This window comes from Galeopterus variegatus, unplaced genomic scaffold (assembly GCF_000696425.1).
Source record: "Galeopterus variegatus unplaced genomic scaffold, G_variegatus-3.0.2 Scaffold325, whole genome shotgun sequence".
Lineage (NCBI taxonomy): Eukaryota > Metazoa > Chordata > Mammalia > Dermoptera > Cynocephalidae > Galeopterus > Galeopterus variegatus.
The window spans coordinates 1,011,967-1,029,420 of NW_007726436.1; the positions used below are offsets into that span (position 1 = coordinate 1,011,967).

The 17,454-nt window shown below is 41.1% G+C and overlaps 2 protein-coding genes across 3 annotated transcripts in view; one reads left to right on the top strand and one right to left on the bottom strand.

Moving 5' to 3' along the window:
• Window positions 1–1,115, top strand: part of ENTPD5 (ectonucleoside triphosphate diphosphohydrolase 5) — a 35,129-nt gene extending 34,014 nt beyond the window's left edge. For both annotated transcript variants that reach the window (XM_008567528.1, XM_008567527.1), the window contains exon 15: window positions 887–1,115. In XM_008567528.1, the coding sequence (XP_008565750.1) occupies window positions 887–973 (87 nt within the window). In that variant the 3' untranslated portion in view covers window positions 974–1,115. The remainder of the gene's footprint in view (window positions 1–886) is intronic.
• A 4,037-nt stretch (window positions 1,116–5,152) lies between these two features.
• On the bottom strand, window positions 5,153–17,266 carry COQ6 (coenzyme Q6 monooxygenase). The gene is made up of 12 exons (XM_008567529.1): window positions 17,028–17,266; window positions 12,927–13,061; window positions 12,368–12,426; window positions 11,946–12,069; window positions 9,813–9,943; window positions 8,998–9,105; window positions 8,855–8,917; window positions 8,550–8,657; window positions 6,480–6,682; window positions 6,285–6,400; window positions 5,943–6,109; window positions 5,153–5,290 (listed from the first exon to the last, which is right to left on the bottom strand). Exons 1-12 carry the CDS (start codon window positions 17,191–17,193, stop codon window positions 5,261–5,263), a joined length of 1,410 nt encoding a protein of 469 aa, XP_008565751.1. The 5' UTR covers window positions 17,194–17,266; the 3' UTR covers window positions 5,153–5,260.
• Window positions 17,267–17,454: the final 188 nt, after the last annotated feature.

A 17,454-nucleotide genomic window follows, 5' to 3' on the forward strand; every position in this document is an offset into this window, starting at 1 on the left:
CGGTGTTGCTCCCACACCTCGCTCAGCCAGTGAGCAGCCGGTCTGTATGTGGGATCCGAACCCTCGGCGGGAGCGCTGCCACACTTCCCAAGCGGCGCACTGTAGCAGTGCGCCACCGGGCCGGCCCCAGATCTAAAGTTTTGCCCAAGGTCACTGAGTTAATTGAGGCACAACGTGGCCTAGAAGGCCTTAAATGCTCTGGTTGGTTATTATTAGTGCTTATTAAGAAGAGGCAGTTGCTGGCCCATGGCTCACTCGGGAGAGTGTGGTGCTGATAACACTGAGGCTGCGGGTTCGGATCCTATATAGGGATGGCCGGCTCACTCACTTGGGCGAGCATGGTGCTGACAACACCAGGTCAAGGGTTAAGATCCCCTTACCAGTCATCTTTAAAAAAAAAAAGAGGCAGTTACTAACATAGTATGAATGAGAAGCTTGGTGTGTTCTTTCCCACCCCTAAATCTTTTCCCAACTCCTGATCATGCCCTTTCTACCGCATCCATTAACATTTCAACATAAGTTATCAGAAATTGGTGATTCTGAAAATAAAGCAGAGAATGTTATGTTTAGTTCCAGCATTAGGGAAAGAGTTCAGAAGCTTGTCTGTCTAGAAGATCTCTCTAGAAGGCTTGAGTGGGACCACTTCCTGGGCCAGAAGCATTCAGGGATCAGAATGGCATATGCAGGGGCAATAGGCCATGGCTGGAGGGAAATTGTTACAGAGAGGAATAGTGGAAAACCTCTAAAGACTGTCAACTCTTAATTTTGTCTTCATTTGGCCATGTGGATGCTCTTTGCAGATATTATCTGCAGATTTTATGTGCCATACTCGTGAGAGCTGAAAATTAGAAGAAAATGTGAAGATTTTTTTTCTCTTCCTCAACAGCTCACAAAGAAAGTAAACAACATAGAGACGGGCTGGGCCTTGGGGGCCACCTTTCACCTGTTGCAGTCTCTGGGCATCTCCCACTGATACCAAGCACTTCCTCTGAGGCTTGTAGTTGCCAACAACCTTTTTAAAGGGAAAAGGAGCGAGCACTCAGTCATTTTCTGAGTTAGTCTGGGGTCAGCCTGGACTGAAGCACAGCAGCTGGTTTTCTCAGGAGGAAGGGGCTTTTGTAGACAGGTCTTGCCCTTGAGCCTAGAGATTTGGGTTTAATTTACACATCTAATGTGAACTGTTACCTAACCACTCCGAGTGCACAGCTGGCACCAGAGTCTAAGTCTTTGAGATTCTTTGTGTGTCACAGAGAGCCCTGTGAGCCAAAAATAATAGCTTTGGAGCTCAACCTTAGAGTGAGAGCCCAGGGACAGGTCACTGGGAACCAAAGAAAAATCTCGTTTCAACCCTTCGAGTGCCTCATTCTTTTTATCATTTTAATTTTCTTCTTACATGCTAAATTAGTGCAATCCCATGACCTATCAGTACCAGTTTTTTCTCCTCCCTATACACTGCCCTGCCCCACCCATATCTGCATTCATCTCCCCTGAGAAAGAGAAAAAAATACCTGGTTTTGCTTTCCATGTGTGATTTTTTTTAAAAATGGTAACATATCACAATTTGTGTGATCCTGGTCTGTGCCGGCTCCAATCAGTTAGCTGAGAGCCATCGTAAGTCTTAACAGGATGGAGAATAACTCCTAACTGTACGTAGATCACAGCCTCAGAAAGGAGGCCATGGGCCGGCCCATGGCTCACTTGAGAGAGTGCGGTGCTGATAACACCAAGGCCACGGGTTTGGATCCTATATAGGGGTGGCCGGTTGGCTCACTTCGGAGAGCGTGGTGCTGACAACACCAAGTCAAGGGTTAAGATCCCCTTACTGGTCATCTTTAAAAAAAAAAAAAAGAAAGGAGGCCATCCATTCTCTAGGGACATGTTTTGGGAGGATGTGTCTGCCTCATACGGCCTGCCATCTTCAATCAACTTTTTATCAGTCAACTCTGGGATTAATGAACATACCCAACCTCATATGTATGTGTGTATTCAGTGCCAGTACCACCTCCCAGGTTAATGTGTTTATAGTGTTGTTCATGATTCTGAATTTGTTTTCTTTGTATTTCTAAGGAATACTACTATATCCCAGTTTTTGATCTATAGTGAGAAGTCAGTGTCTGTGCTTCTCAAGAATCTATAGATTTTGGTCATAGCCTTTCAGTTTTCCCTTTTATTCCCTCCTTTTATAGAAGTACCTCCATGCCCTGGCCCCTGATAATTTTATTTATTTATTTTTTGGCTGGCCAGTACAAGAACCCCAGACATTGATGTTATCAACACTGCACTCTAACCAACTGAGCTAACTGCCCAACCCTCCTGATCATTTTAGCTAACATCCTCTGAATTATTGTCCGGTTGCAGGGTTTCCAGTACTCTTCCTGACAATACCCAACATTTGATTTGGTCGCCTGTTTTGGTCCACATCATCAGTACAGTGGACCAGCATTCCAGAGAACCATTTTTAATGACTCTCAGATTCTCTTTTTGAGTCTGCTCAGAGCTCTTGATTTTGTGAATTATTCACCCTCCCCCACCAATTTATTATCTTGTACTTTCCCACATGACCATCATCTGCTTCCTGTCTACCCACTCTAGTGATCTTGGACTGGAAAGATCTTCCTGTCATTTGGCTCCTTTGCCTTGCCTCTCTACCTCCAGATTCTTTCCAGGAGTGTTTGTGTCTTCCCAAACTTGTAGTTTTCACAGTAGACTCCCTTTCCTTCTTTCTCACAAAGGATGTTAAATATGCCTGGCCCTCACATCAGTCCCTGGGGAACCTTATTTTTTAAGTTACTCCAGTGAGTCAATAAATATCTCACATCTCCTACATGCAAGGAAGTAAGCAAATTTCTATATTCTTATCCCCCAAATTTTAGTTGTTTTTTAAATTCAATATGGAATTTCTTCAGACTTTTCACACTGACATTTATTACCAAGGTCACCTTTATGCCTATTGCCTTTCTCAAAAAATGCTAATACGTAATGAAATAACAGAATCTTTAGAGCTGGAAACAGCCCCAAAATATAATCCAGTCTTCTACCCAATGCAGAATTCCCTCAACATTCCTAACAGGTTATCATTCATCTTCTGTTTAGGCGTTTTCAGAAGGCTCATTTCACCTGGGACTGCAGTAATGTTAAAAAAATTCCTCCTTACATTGAACTGAAATCTGCCTGTCTTCTCTGTAGTCTTAGTTCTCTTCTAATTGCTTCTTCCAAAGCCTTTCAATCTTTTGAAGAAAGCTCCTTCCAAGTTCTTTATGGTCTCTTCTTTAATATGTGATGTGACTCCTATATCCCTTACCATCTTTGTCAAAAAAGTGGTGTGCTAGATCATAGAACACTAAATGTTGTTCCATATGATTAGGGCAAGACCCTTTCCTCCAGTAGAAACCAAGTTGTTTCCCCAAGAGGTAAGCTGAGTTCACTAAAGACTCCTCCAGCTTGACAGGTCCATAAAGGTAAGATTCCCTGGTCTTCATCACCACAGGCTATTTCTGAAGCTTCTTAGAAATGAGGGCCATATTTGTAAAGTACACATACTGTTCAGAAGATTCCTTTGATCATCCCAAATACCTTCAAAACTTTGGGGTAGATGCATTCTAACTTCAGAAATTTATCTACGTGTATTTTGTTAATCTTGATTAGAACATCTGGAGAATTAACCAATTTGTTCCATTTTAAGCAACTTGGAATGAGAATTTTCCTTAGGAAAAATGATTTGTCTATAATGTACTTTCTGCCCCCTAGTGTACCCTTTTATTAAAGGTACCTTCTTAAAAGGGTCCTACAGATCTAATATTGCTAGTTTCCTCTCTGCGTATGTGGTGTTATATTTAAAATACTTAGCATGTGGCCTGGCACATGGTGGATGTTTTGTGTTTACTATCATGATTATTATGTGAAGAACATCCTCTGTGGGTCATGCAGGTCCTTGCAAGATGTGCCTTAAAATTCTTCCTATCTTGCCAGATTTTGTTTGCATACTCGTGGAGAGTCCATGTTCTCCTTTCCTGGGCTACCTTGAAAGATAAACTTTCCTTACAGTCTCTGCCAGTAGTCACACAGCTTTTCATAACAGCTGCCACCTTTTATCCTGGGTACATTTTTCCTGAGATTCCAGGGAGGTCTTATGACATTGTTACTTTTTCACTCTACTATCTTATAAATTTCCCACATTTGCCTGAAAAGCTCCCCTGTAATAACAGATTCTCATGCCTTCAAAAATTATTCCCAAGAATAGCTTAACTTGGTTCAAAAGCAGACTGTTTCTTCTCATTTCATCTTCAAATCAGACTTTTGGGGGGCTGACCGGTTAGCTCAGTTGATTAGAGCATGGTGCTGATAACACTAAGGTCCAGGGTTCAATCCCTGTACCAGCCAGCCACCAAAACTAATAATAATAACAACAATAATACAAGTCAGACTTTTGGGCAAGATATTCTATACAGTATGCAAATCTAACAGACCTACAGATCTCAAGAGGCATCTCTGGTACTGTGAAGTGAGCTCTTCAAAAACCCACAGCAAAACACTGCTCCCTCCAGTTGGCCACCAAACATGAACAAATTCTGCTGCTAATCAATTTCCCTTTTGACCTGGTTCCTGAACTCTTCAAACCTGTGCAATGAAAATATTTATTATTTCTGAACAGACAATGGTGTTCCAGAGAGGAGCCATAAATAACATTGAAATCTGGTGCTGTGATGACGAAGTAATAACTAGCATTAATAAGATTCGGTTTTCTTTTCAGAATGTCCAGTGCACTTATAGCAAAGGTTAAAGCAATTTATATTTAATTCGCATTCTAATGTTGTTAATTTTAAAACAGCAGTTCTAATAAAAATGTATCAACTGAGTATCTAATTCTTACATCTACCAAAAAGCTGTATAAATTTATGACCAGCATTAAAAACATACACATACAACCAACTGTATAAAATCTCTTTAGAAAAGATTGTTAACAAGTGAAAATGAGTGAGACAACACCTAATGATTTTTGTTTTAGTAATAAAAAGTTCCTTTTCAACCAAATCACAATAGTCTTCCTTTGGGCTTTTTTCCTAGACTTGGCTAATACACCCTCCTCATGGCCTTATCACTTATTATTTGGGCTCCATAGTCCCATTAAGCAGAGGAGAAAAAGAGACAAGAATTCTAATGTAAAGTAAATTTATTAAATTAAATTAAATCTTGAAAATATGAGATGGTCTTGGGGCAGGATGTACTTTTTTCATCAACATAATCTTCAGAAGAGGAGCACTCATTTGCTTGCAAAGGCTATAATCTGTTCCTGGAGAAAAATGAAACAAAGTAAGTGATACTCTGACATTGTAAGGTATAAGGGCAGGTGAACAAGATACTTTAAAATAAAATATCTAAAGTGTTTAAAGCAAAAACTAGCGTAAGTCCCATATAGATACTCCTCCCATGAGTCCCTGCTTTATTTCAGCTTTAAAAAAAAAAGAAAAGAAAAGAAAAAAGTAGCTTTAAATGTAAGCTTCTCAGGGAAGCAGCTGGCCAACCAGCAAAAGTTGTTTAAACATCTTTATCTTTACAAGTCCCTATTCACTATTTTAAGTCCTTCCTATATACAAAGTTATTGCTCAGATGTGGGCCTTAACACAAACAAGCCCAGCAAGAACTTTTTTGCTCATAAACACTGGAGAAGGTAGACAGATAAAGATAATAATTTTACAGCCAAGAAAATTAATTCAAAGAAATTAAGGGCCGAGCCCATGGCGCACTCGGGAGAGTGTGGCGCTGGGAGTGCAGCAGCGCTCCCGCCGCGGGTTCGGATCCTTTATAGGGATGGCCGGTGCGCTCACTGGCTGAGTGCGGTGCGGCCGGTCTCAAAAAGGACAAAAAAAAAGCAGAAATTAAGAGTCATTTGCAAAGTCATTCCTTGGGGGGCAAGAATCTTGGAGACATGAGTGACCTCTTACTTTGAGTGGAGATACTGCATTTGTGGCCTGCAAGCCCCATGTCCTGAGCAGCACAAGTGGAGTGGCACTAGTGGAATACAGCCTTTTCAGTAAGTCTGTGGCAGCCAGAAGAGCAGTGTTGTGACGCTGTCTGTCTGTTTCATAACCTGTGAGGTGGCTCATGGAGCCTGGAAGACAGAGGAAAGGTTAAATCCCTAATCCAATAATAAAGTTTTCTTCCCTCTCCTAACAAACCAGATACATTTTATGTCCACTTCATCTTGCTACTGCGGGCCATTTTGGGGCCTTGTTCTTCCCTGACTGTGACCTCTGGATACTTCTCTAAGGCACCTGAATCCTTACCTAAGTCTTTCCCATTGAAGGCTGCAGTACTGAGGTGATGGACCAAGCTGGAGATATCTCCAAAGCCCATGTTGACACCTTGTCCTGCAAGTGGATGGACTCTGTGGGCTGCATCCCTGAGAATAAAGCAGAGTTCAGGTGTAGCCTCTAGCAGCACAGTGAGAAAGGTGCGGCCCTGTGCTGTTATCGTCTTACCCAATGAGGGCCACCCGAGGCCGGACGTACTCAGCAGCATGTCCCAACCCAAGAGGAAACAGGACTCGGCTTTTGGCATCCACCTTGGCCACACTTGGGGGCAGCTGGCGAGCTGAGACCTTAGTGGGCTTCACAAGGGCAACAGCATATTGCAACATGGTGCCAGCTGAGTCAATGAAGTCTGTATGGTTAGCATCACTCCACTGAGCAGCATCAGCCACAAAACAAACAAAGTGAAATGTGATCAGTGACTAGCAGGGAATTAAAAATGCAACAAGGAAACCCTTTTTTTAACCAAAGCTAAGGGTATTGCTACCTAACATGCCTAAATTGATCTTGACCACAAGTGACAAGCCCCTCAAATGCAGAACTCAACTTGCCATCACTCCCCACAGGTTTTAGGATCAAACCAAACTGCTCATGAACTGGCCCCTGCCAACCTCTGAGCTTCATCCTTCAGTTGTCCCCACTCTTGATAACCATGCCCCAGTCACAGTGTAGCTCATTATACAATATCCTCTTGCCTCCTGGACTCCAGTCTGCTTAGAATGTCCTCCTACCTGTACTTCACCTCAGAGCATCCAGAAGATGTCAGCTCTTTTTGTAACCTCCCCCTAAACCCTGCTCTGCCTGAGTGTGTTTTCCTCCTGTATGCTCCCACAGCATCCTATACATACTTCTACCTCTGTACTGAGATTATCATTTACGCATCTTTCTCCCTCACTTGACTATGAGCTTCCTGAAAGCAGGGGCTGTCTCATTTGTCTCTATCTCCAGAGCCTGCTACATAGAAGGCACTCATAATTATTGTTGGATAAATATACTGCAAAGGTGCTAGGCCTGTGCCAGGAATATACTAAATGACCCAGAGAGGAGTAGCATTCACCATTTACCTTGGAATCCACTTCAGTGTATTCAGTTCCTTTTATTCTTTTTTGTGGGGGAGGGGGCGGGGGGATGAGGCTTTGAAGCTTTATTCAGATAACCAACATCTGGAGGATGACCAAGCTAAAATCATCCCCCAGTTCCTTTTATTCTTGTTGCTACTACACAGCAGAGTAGTTTAAATTCTTCAGAGTGAGGGAATAGTGACTGGTAGTTGCACAGGCTCTAAAGGCGAGATGATTTCAGAATCCAGCTTTGCCACTAGCACTAAGACCTCAGTGGGCTTCACTAAGACCTCAGGCATATTCCTAATCTCTCTAAATAAGGATAATAATAGTACCTACTTCGAAAGTTTACTGAATTAAATAAATACATGTAAAACTCTAACCTGTACCTGGCACAGAATGAGAACTCAATAAATGTTATCAATTATTACTATTAGTGAATTTAAGTAAATATGGCATTTAAGCTCCAAAAATACTGTTGCCTATATTATCTAAAGGCTGTGTCTACTCTAGAATAAGTGTTACCGTTTGTTGACACTCAATAAATGTTATCAATTATTACTATTAGTGAATTTAAGTAAATATGGCATTTAAGCTCCAAAAGTACTGTTGCCTATATTATCTAAAGGCTGTGTCTACTCTAGAATAAGTGTTACCGTTTGTTGAGCATGTACAACGTACTAGATATGTTCTCAGCATTTTACGTAAATTCTCTCATTTTGAAAATCTTTATTCAATCCTGAGAGATTGGTGATACTATTTCCATTTTTCAGGAGATTAACAGGTAAAACCAGTATTGAACCCATGTATGTCTACAAAGCTTACTCTCAAATTCTGTGTTCAGCCCCTCCCTGGGAACACTTCAGGTTTCAAAGGTTCAGGTACTTGGGACCTAGCAGAGCTATTTAAAACTATCAAAGTATAACAGCTTCAAAAAAGGCCAATGCTAACCAACACCCAGGTAGCTCTTTCAAGTCATTATAACAGCAGCCCACGACCCTCAAAACAGCATACATGTTGTGATTTCTGTTGCTTTGCATTTCCCAGTATGCCCTCCTCCACATAATCCAGATCAAGTTACAATGGGGCTGCCAATTGGTTAGTCCTTTTTCCTTATTCAAAACCACCTTCCTGTATCTGCCCCTACAACACATCATCAGCTGGACAATTTGCTACTCACAAAGGCAGAGTTAATGGCATCCACAAACTCTTCTTCATTCATGCTGACCAGCTCTGCTGCATGTTCATGGGATGTGGACCAAACCAAGGAACTCAAGGTGTCTGAGAGCTGTGTCAAAAGAAGAACATCAGTAACTCAGGCTAAAACTCTTCTGGACTCAGGAGCTCTCAGGCATAAAGGAAGAAGGGGAAACAAAATTAGCCTGGGCATATTCCCTTGAAACTAGAAAAAGGCTAAGAGAAAGTGAGGTCCTAAAAGAGGAAGGCTGGATACGTTTGAGCAGACGAGTCAGAAGGGCCTCTTACCGGGAGCAGAGCAATAGGCCCAGAGGGGAGAAACCTCTGCCAAGCTACATTGTTTTCTGTGGCCTGCAATAGAGAGAAGAAAAGTTCTGTGAGAAGTATAGTATCTATGAGTCAGGTCCCCAGATGGCATCTCAGGATCTTACCTCTGATAAATGCAGAGTAGCCACAACAGCAGACTGGTCATAGTTCCAGCTAACATTCCGAATTCCAGCAGCCTGCCGTACTCCTGAGTTGTGACCATCTGCACCAATCTGCATGAAGACAAGAGCCTGCTAAGTCTTACAACCTCTTCATAAATCAAACTGCTCCAGAAGTTTGTGTCTACTCCTTAAAGTTTTCTCTAGCTTCAAATGTTGGAAAGCCCATCTGTGGCAGGAAACTTTCTATGAGGCCTGCCTTACAGCCCCTAGAGAAGTAGCCCTACAATCTGTGACCTCAGTTCCAGCCAACAGAGCCATAGGTGGAACTCTGACCCAAGAGGTGCCAGCCATATACTCAGCCAGATTTTCTTAACATTTGAGCTAGAGGGCAGTAAGTAAAGTTTCAGTATGGGGCAGGCACTGGAGCTGAACAGTCCTGATACAACGTTAGGAACAGCTGCCAGGTAAAGGGAAAGCTGTTGAGCAGAAAGAAAGAAAAATGGGAGATGCAAGGAGATGATAGACCTCAGGAGTAAGAGGGAAAGATTAGCCTCTTTCTTCTGACACTGGGTCCTGTCCCTATGAGACCCAGCTATCCTTTACTTCATGCCCTAAGATGGTCCATAAGATTGCTTCCTGTACAGGATTTACAAGACCATCTTAACGTGAGCTGGCTTGAATGGATACTAGTCCTTAGAACCAGAAGCCTTGCCTAAAATTAATTTAAACTATAGCTTAGATCTAAAACTAGAGGCCCTATAGTCTAGGATAAGATGTAGATTTGCAAGACCCCTGGCAAAAGAAGAATCTTCAACTACCAACAGTTTGGTCTGGAGGGTGCTGCCATCACCTAGGGTAATATGAACCCAAGGGCTGGAGTCTGCTATGGGAAATGGACAAGGCCAGGTATAGCCAATGGCTTTGCTCCTGTAGAGAACCGTCACTCGGTCTGGAAGAGGAAAAATACAAAACATTAGAAAGGCTGGCACACAGGCTGAGGAAAAAGCCATAACTAAACCTAAAGCAAGGTCCCAGGACAGCAATGTCTTGTTATTTACTGCCAAACAAGAACAGTAAAATCTAAACATATAAGTAATCAATGCTATGGTCTAGAGCTGATAAATGACAGATGCCACAGGGATAACTCGGTTTAAAAAAATAAGAAGGCATATAAGCTCTCATTGAATTCTCAGCCTGCGCTCCTCCTTCTTCCCATCCTCATGTTCCTGCTCCTCTGGTTTCACTCCTAATTGAGCCCAGGTGTGCTTTCAGAGTCAGGATAGGACCACCACGGGCTGAACAAGTGCTACATGGCATAAGATTTTTCTTCCCACTAGAAATCATCTTATTTTTTTGATCATAAAAATAATATGCTCTCTCCAAGCACATCAAGTTGTATACATTAAATATCTACAGCTTTTTGTATGTAAATCATACCCCAATAAAACAGTTTAAATAATAATAATAATGGTTCTACTGTTAAAGTCTGGACAACAAAGAAAGGTTAAAGAGGAAAAAAACAATCACCCTTAAATCATACCACTCTGAGACAACTACAGTTAGAGCTCTGACATAGTTTTCCAGACAATTTCCTATTCATGGATATGCACATACACATACACAAGTGGGATCATATGACACATATTTTTCTTCACCAATATATTATGGAATATTTTTCTTAGTGACTAAATATTAAACCCAAATTATCTTTAAAAGCTGCACAGTGTTTCACTACATGGATAAATTACTATCCCATATCAAAAAGCACTTAAGTTACTTCCAGTTTGTCTCTCTGTAGAACCTTGAGATAGGAGGGACTTCAGAAAGTTCATGGAAAGATTGGTATTATCTTTTAATTCTATTTTCCATCAAATTTTGAAGTACATATTTGCAATTCATATATCTGATAAGAAATGTATAACTAGAATATATAAAGGAACACCTATAACTCAAAAATAAAAACACAAATATCCTATTTAAAAATGGGTAAAAGATTTGGAACAGACATTTCTCCAAAGAAGATATACAAATGGCCAATAAGCACATGAAGACACTCAACATTATTAGTCATTAAGGAAGTGCAATAAAAACTATAATAAGATACCACTTTACACTCACCAGGATGGCTATAATTTTTTTTAAAAAGGAAAATAATTGTTGGCAAGATGTATAGAAATTGGAACCCTTATATATTGGTGGGAAAGTAAAATGATGCAGCCTCTTTGGAAAACAGTTTGGCAGCTTTTGAAAATTTTAAACATATAATTATTTTATGGCCCAGAAATCCCAATCCTAAGCAATTCCAGGAAAAATGAAAACATATGTCTACACCGAAATTTGTACATGAATATTCACGGCATTATTCACAATCACCAAAAATTGCAAACAACCCGAATGTCCATCAACTGATGAAAGGATAAACAAAATTCATTATATCCACACAATGGAACACTATTCAGCAATTAAAATGGAATGAAGTACTGATATATGCTACAACATGTATGCATCTCAGAAATATTATGCCCAGAGAGAGAAATCAGACACAAATGAATACATATTGTATGATTCCAATTATATGAATTGTTCAGAACAGGCAAATCTAGGAGGACAGAAAGCAGATTAGTGGTTGCCGGGGATAGGGGTGTGAATGGAGAATGACTGTAAATGGGCACGAGGTTTCCTTTTGAGTGAAGTGATGGGAATGTACTAAAATGATATTGTGGTTATGATTGCACCACTCTATAACTAAAATCATTAAATTGTACACTTAAAATGAGTGAGTTTTATGATATGTAAATTGTATCTGAATAAAGCTATTTTTTAAAAAAGGACAACCCTTAGATAACCATGAGAGGACTTCTGTATGGTGGACATTCAGTATCTGTAAAAGGGATCCTAAGGCAGTTCACTTCCCAGCAAGTGAATGGTGATGGAAGGGATGGGTGCCTCACCAGACACAGCCTCCAGCTGCTTAGTGACAGCATGCAGGATGACATCATTCTCCACTATATAGCCCATGTCATCCAAATTATCCTTATCAAACATTATCAAGGCCTCTGAGCAGGCGTCCCATACCTGAAGTAGAAAAGGAAAGTTTGTGTTAAAATCAAGGAAAGGGAAACATTTCTCCATCAGAAACTGAGTCCTGCTTTCCCAAGTGACAGAACAGAAAATCAGTTTGTCAGCCTCTCTGGCAGGAGATATAAATTGAAAAGAAAATTCTCTTAGGAATGCTTCTCCTAACTTCCTTAGACTAAATGTGAACTTTGATTCCTCCCACACTCACAAAAAACCTACAGAATGTGGACTCCAAAATCTTAACACAAGACAGACCGAGATATGTAGCCAAAAGTGAAAAGGATAAAGGAGGCACCTGCATCCGCCGAAAGGCTCTGTATCTCATGTTGCAGATGTGATCCCAGGCACCAAAACCTACAAGAGAAAGCATCTGTAGATCATCGACCTCACAGGGACCTGAGTCCCTAGGCTCCAAAGACCTAAAGACAATTTGCTAACTAGTTCCATGTGTACACATTCATCTGTAACCCCAAAAGCATTTAACATGCAGGCTCCCTAGCTCACTAGAGGGCTGGCTCTGGGAATAAAGGTGCTGCTACTAGAAATGAATGTTTATAATTAACTCATATAGTTTCAGTTCCATCAGTTCATAATGACCTACATCACAAAGTAAGTCTACATGATGGACCCACATGTCTCGAGGATGTCTTCCCAGACAGGGAGTTTACACATTAACAATTTCAGGGTTCCTCATTTTCAAGTATGCACTGGACAAACAAACCCACCCCCTACTCCCCACCCACTTCAGTGAGCTCCCTCTGCATCAAAGGCTCTGTTGACTCTGCCCTATGAGACACAATGCAAAGCCAAGAGAGAAAGGAGATTGGATCTATGAGAGAGGATCTTCTACTCACTACTGAGAAGGGTTGCAGAGCCAGGGGAAATGGAGCTCACTCTGTTGCTGTAAGTTTCTGACAATTTCTCCAATAATTTCTTTGGACCTGCTTCTAGCAATAGGATTTTCTTGTCACGAAAGTGAATATCATATCCTAAAAAAAAGAAATAAAAAGGGCAACATTTTATTTCATTTTAGGAAAACCAAGAATTTATTCCCTTTCCCATCTTCAAGAGAAACAACAGATTAACTAATTCCTTAGCCCTTACAATACAAATTTCTTACAGGGCACATAAAACACTACCCAGGCAGAGTCCTAAGAAATAACATATACCACCATTTCAGCCATGAGAACCACCCTACCCACAACTGGCTTCTCCAGACAAAGTCTTCTACATTTAATGTGCAAAAAAGCAAATAGTGGCAAAACCCATAACTAGCAAATAGAATGCCCTAGGGAGGAAAAAAGTAAAAAAAAGAAAGACTATAGTATTTAGACACCAGATATTTCCAGCCCTCAAAGTATTAAGTCACTGAAAGTTACAATTCCTGTTTAACAGAAAAATGGAATAAATTAGCAAAATTCATTGCAGTCCTAAGATTAAATCAAGGATAAAGAATTAGAGTTTAGGAAAGAAAAAGGGGCCAAAAAATGCATGAATTGTGCCTACAAATCTGATCCTAAAACATCTGTAGAGTGAAGTAAAAATGGGACTTGGGGACTTTGTTACTGGAAGACTGACTTTGTAGCACAGATATAGCCTCCTCCACAGTGTTTCAGACAAAGCTACAGGGAAAAGACAAGGAAAGAGGGTATGAGTTGCTGCTGCCAGGAAGGAAAAATAAACTGTGATATTATTACCAGAGAGAGAAGAAACACTAGAGGTTTTACTTAGTAATGTTGAAAGAAAGCCCACAAACCTTTACCACCTCTTAAAAATATTTTAGAATCCAGATGAAAAGAGAGACAGTATTACAACATACATAGTAAAAAGTGTGAGAATCTGAGTCGGCCCCATGGAACAGGCAGTGTGTGGCACTGAACCCACCGGGTGGGCATGGCCTCCTCGCCGTGCAGCTGCACCACAGCTGTTTCTGCTGTGGAGAATGGGGTGCGAGGACATGCTTGGCACAGGGGGACTGCTTTCTTTTCCCTCATACCTCTTTGCCTTGACCTAAGGGCAACTGCTCCATCCTACCCACTCCAACGTCGCTTCCCTAGGCTTTCATGGCTCTGAGCTTTCTTTTGTAAACTTATAAGCAGAATTCTATATTGTAATTGTTTAAACTCATTCGAATTTTAAGAATTTATTCTTGTGTGGAAGAGTAAGAAAAATAAACAATTACAATACAGAATTCTGTGTATAAGTTTACAAAAGAAAGCACCACTGCTTTCCCTCCTTGTGCGGTGGGAGGAGATGAGAAAAGGAACAAAATAGAAAAAAATAAAAAGCTAATACAACGGGAGCAAAACACCAAAATATGAACACTAAAGTTTTAGTAAGACTGAAAAATTTTTCAAGTACATACCATAGAGAATTGTATAAAAGGAGGTAAAGTTACTAAAAGAAAATTAAGTTCTTCTCAGTATTTCTCCTTCTCAAAGTGTGGTCTTAAGATCTGCATTCCTCTCCTGAGGTAACTGTTTAAAATATAGGCTTGTGGGCCCAACCTGAACAAAATGAATCAGAGTCACCTGGAATCTTCATTTTTAAAATATTCCCATACAAACTGATAACAATGATTGCCTTTGAAGAGAACTGGGGGCTAACAATAAATAATAGAAGCCTTACTTTATACACTTTATACTACGAGTATATACCCTATAGCCTTTTGCAACTTTTAAATTTTATATCTTTGCCTATCTTCGTTATTGAAAACCTGAGAAACAAAAACAAAAACCCGGGTGATTCCTAAATGCACTCAAGTTTGAGAACCACTATTTTAGCCCATTTACCAATGGGCACAACCAAAAGGCTGTCAGGGATTATATACAAGGGGTCAAAGGTTTATACAAGGGATCTTCAAAAAGATTTGTTTTATCTTTTAATTCTATTTTCCATGAACTTTTTGAAGTACCATCATACCTAAACCTGTGAGAAAGTCTTGTCTGTCTCAAAAGAGCTTTTTATCTCTAATTACCCGTGTTTCGGTGTATCACTTAACCTTCCTGAGCTTTCACTTCCTTATCTTCACAATCTACACTCAGGATTACAATGACGATTAAATTAAAATGTATGTAGGACATTTAAAAACATGCTGTCCCAAGCAAGCACTCAATAATTGATACTATGTTTTATATTACTTTGAGACTTGAGCCCATTAGCTCAAACAAAGCATTGCTTCCCACCAATTCCCTAGAAGAGAAGCCACCCCAGAGAAGATGTGTCTGTCACCCCATGATTCTGAAGTCAAAAAAGACTTTCACACTACTAGTGACCTTTAATTTCTGAAGCCAGAAAATTCAAATCAAATTTCTGAAAGCCACTGTATAGTTGTTAAAAGCAACAGCTCTGGAGTTAGGTGACCTGGGTTCAAATTCTGACTCTACTACTGGCCAGCTGTGAGACTCTGGTCCTTAGCTAATCTTGCTAAGCATGTTTTCCTCACATAAAATATGAAAATAAGTAATATCTACCACACCTGGTAATGGAGCAGCTTAAACTAAACATGTAAAGGCAAATTCCTTACCTCACAGAATACACAAAATTTAACTCAAAGTAGATCATAGACTTCTGTAACAGCTAAACTATAAAACTCCTAGAAAAAAACGGGAGTAAATCTTGGTGACTTTGGATTAGGCAATGATTTCTTAGCTATGACATCAAAAGCAAAAGTGATAAAAGATTGATAAACTGGACTGCATCAAATTTAGAACTTTTGTGCTCCCCCAAAAAATTACCAAGAAAGTAAAAATACCTCAAAATGTAAGAATATATTTGCAAAGCATATATCTGATAAGTAATCTGTACAAAAATATATAAAAGAACTCTGACAATTCAATAATAAAGACAAATAGCCCAATTAAAGACTGGGCAAAGGCTCTGAACAGGCATTTCTCCAAAGAAGATATTCAAATACCAATAAGCGTATGAAAGGATATTCAACATCATTAGTCAGGAAATACAAGTCAAAACCATGAGATCCCATTTCACACCCACTAGGATGGCTATACACAAAAAGACAAAAACAGGTGCTGTCAAGGATTGGGAGAAACTGGAACCCTCCTATATTGTTGGTGGGAATGTAAAATAGTGCAGGCGCTTTCGAAAACTTTGGCAATTCTTCAAAATGTTAAACACAGTTATTATATGACCCAGCAATTCCAGTGGAAGGAATAGATCCAAGATAACCAAAACATGTCCATACAAAAGCATGTATACAAAATGTTCATAGCAGCATCATTCATAGTAGGCCAAAACTGGGGATAACCCAAATGTCCATCAACTGACAAATGCATAAACAAAATGTGGTATACACACCCAATGGAATATTATTCAGCCGTCAAAAGGAATGAAGTACTGATATGTTGCAACATAGATGAACCTCGAAAACATTAAATAGATTCCATTTATATAGAACTGCTCAAATAAGACAAATCTATAAAGACAGAAAGTGGGGGTGTGGCTGCCAAGAGATGAAGAGATGGGGAGAAACAGCGACTGCGAATGGGTTCTGCGTTTCTTTTTAGGGTGAGGTTCTAAAATTTATTGTGATGGTTGCACGACTCTGTGAATGTACAACTATTAAATTGTACGCTTTAAATAGGTAGACTTAATGGAATGTAAATTGTATCTCAATAAAGCTGTTTTTAAAAAACGCCTACCCCAGCGCGACAAAGCCTGACGCCCTCCAACTGTGCCACAACTAAATAACGCTGGCCAGGTCTGTTCCCCACGCCGTGGATCGACTCATAAGGCCCCTCCCACTTTTGACCCTTCCGGACCCTGAAGGGCCAAACACGTTCCCGGGGGCTGTGGGGATCCTCTAGAAGGGCAGGGGATGGACCACGAGATCCGGGACACTCAGTCTTTGCGCAAACAGTGCCGGTGCTCCCACGGTCCTCGTCGCTCCTCCACAGCCCAGGTCCCCGCCACTCTCGGCCTGGAGATGCGCTTACCCAAGGCACAGGCCATGGCAGCGCCCACCAGGCCTCCGCCCGACACCACCACATCGTACACGGTGTGTGCCGAGGCGCTGGACCACCTCCGGCAGGAGGCCAACGGGCCTCTACGGGAAGCTGCGGCCGCAGTGCTCCACCGGCTGACAGCGGGCCGAGCCGTCATGGTGTTGACCTGCCCGGAGGCAGGAGCCGCACGAGGCCCGCCTTGGGTAGTGCTTCCGGAGCAGAGCCCTCCAATCCCGTGCTGCTTCAGCCGCGTCCGCAGAACCGGAAGTAAAACGCGCCAAGAAAATAGACCAATCAGAAAACGCCTTTGTGTCTTTGGGCGGCATGGATTGGAGGCGTCCCTGGAAGCCTATCAGAGGACAAAGCCAGAAAGGGGAGGAACGTGACCCCTCGTAGCCCGCGCTGCCACTGCATTCAC